Raw genomic sequence first — 1601 nt, 5'->3', positions numbered from 1 at the left:
AATGGTTCTCAGCGGTGGTGAAATTATTAACAATGATAACAATAATAAATCCAAAGTGAATGAATGAATGAATGAATGAATGAAGGGGGTAAACCGTACAAATCGTGGGTGGGTGGATGGGGGAGGGGGAAGAAATGAATCATTCAACGGATAACAAATATAAATAAAATGAATTTGTTTCAAAAAACTCACCTTTTCCATATTTACAAAATCCGACGGATTGTTCAATGTTTTTTCTTTTAATTTTTCATTTTTCACAAACTGAAAACAAAAAAAAAATAAATAAATAAATAAATTTAGAGAGAAAGAGAGAGAGAGGGGGGGGGGGAAGGGGGGGGAAAGAAATACCTTCAATTCCTCTTCTAAAATTATCCTTTTTTTATTTTCTTCTTCCAAATCATTTTGTTTTGTTTTTATTTCGTCTTTTAAATTTGTCATTTCTTTATTTAATTCCTTATTCGTTAATTCCTCTTCTGATAATTTTAAATTTAAAGCTTCCACGTCCTGTTAATAAAAACAAAAATTGTTTTTTTGAATGAAAACAAACAAACAAACAAACAAACAAACGATTAAAATTAATTACTTTTTCCATAGTTTTAAATTTCTCCGTTTGACCATCTAATAATTTTCTTAATCTATTTATTTCTTTTTGATATTCCATAGTTTTATCGTTGCTTTCTAATTCTTTTATTTTAGATTGAAGCTGTAACAAACACAAAAAAAAAAAATAATAATAATAATAATAATAATGATAATGATGATAATAGTAGTAAAACTTCAAACGAACCTTTTCATTTTTATTTTCCGACGTTGATAATTTTTCATTTAGGATTTGTATTTGTGGTTCTAACGTTTCGTATTGTTGACGCCATCGAATTTCTTCTTGTTCCACGTGTTTTTGTAATTTATTAAGCATGAGTTCCTAATAAAAAAAAAAAAAAAAAAATAAGAAAAAAATTTTATCTATTACGTAAAATGAAGGGGGAAGGGTGAGAGGAAGAGGGGAGGGGGAACGGAAACGGAAATCAATATAATACTCACGGTGTCTTCGATGATTGTTTTATAATGAACCACCAACGTTTGTAATTGACCATTTTTATTTTCTAATTCTTCAACGTACGCCGAATCGAATTTATTCCCGTCTTTTTTCGACGATTCCTCCTCCTCCTCCACCTCCTTCTTCTCCTTCTCTTCTTTCAATTTTTCCAAATGATTTAAACATTCTTTTTCTAATTCGTTAATCCAGTCTTTACTTATTATCTATATCAGGGGAAAAAAAAAAGTATGCATTATAAGGAGGTTGAAAAAAAAAAAAAAAAAAAAATTTGTTTATAATAACCGAGAGGTGTGCAAATAATGAAATTTTCAACTTACTTTTTTCTCATCTATTTTAACTGATGGGAAAATTTTTTTGAATAAATTTTTTACTTCTAATTGTATTTCTTCTAATTCTCCCTGTGAAAAAACAAAAAAAAAAAATGTTAAAAATCAAATGTATTATTAGTATGCACATATATATATATATACGACTACAAATCGATATTTAAATTTTAATTATTATTATTATTACTATACTACTCGTCAAAAAAAAAAAAATACAA

General features: G+C 27.1%; 1 protein-coding gene across 1 annotated transcript in view; it reads right to left on the bottom strand.

Annotated features, from left to right (window-relative positions):
* Positions 1 to 224: 224 nt before the first annotated feature.
* The window catches only part of Phum_PHUM172740 (uncharacterized protein), a gene marked incomplete at both ends in the record, with an annotated part of 6886 nt that continues 5509 nt past the window's right edge, over positions 225 to 1601 (bottom strand). The window contains 6 exons of the mRNA XM_002425040.1: positions 225 to 236; positions 349 to 504; positions 584 to 703; positions 788 to 922; positions 1042 to 1260; positions 1375 to 1455. Coding sequence (XP_002425085.1) covers positions 225 to 236; positions 349 to 504; positions 584 to 703; positions 788 to 922; positions 1042 to 1260; positions 1375 to 1455 — 723 coding nt within the window. The remainder of the gene's footprint in view (positions 237 to 348; positions 505 to 583; positions 704 to 787; positions 923 to 1041; positions 1261 to 1374; positions 1456 to 1601) is intronic.

This window comes from Pediculus humanus, genomic scaffold, assembly GCF_000006295.1.
Source record: "Pediculus humanus corporis 1103172107520 genomic scaffold, whole genome shotgun sequence".
Lineage (NCBI taxonomy): Eukaryota > Metazoa > Arthropoda > Insecta > Psocodea > Pediculidae > Pediculus > Pediculus humanus.
This window is presented reverse-complemented; position numbering and strand designations above follow the sequence as displayed.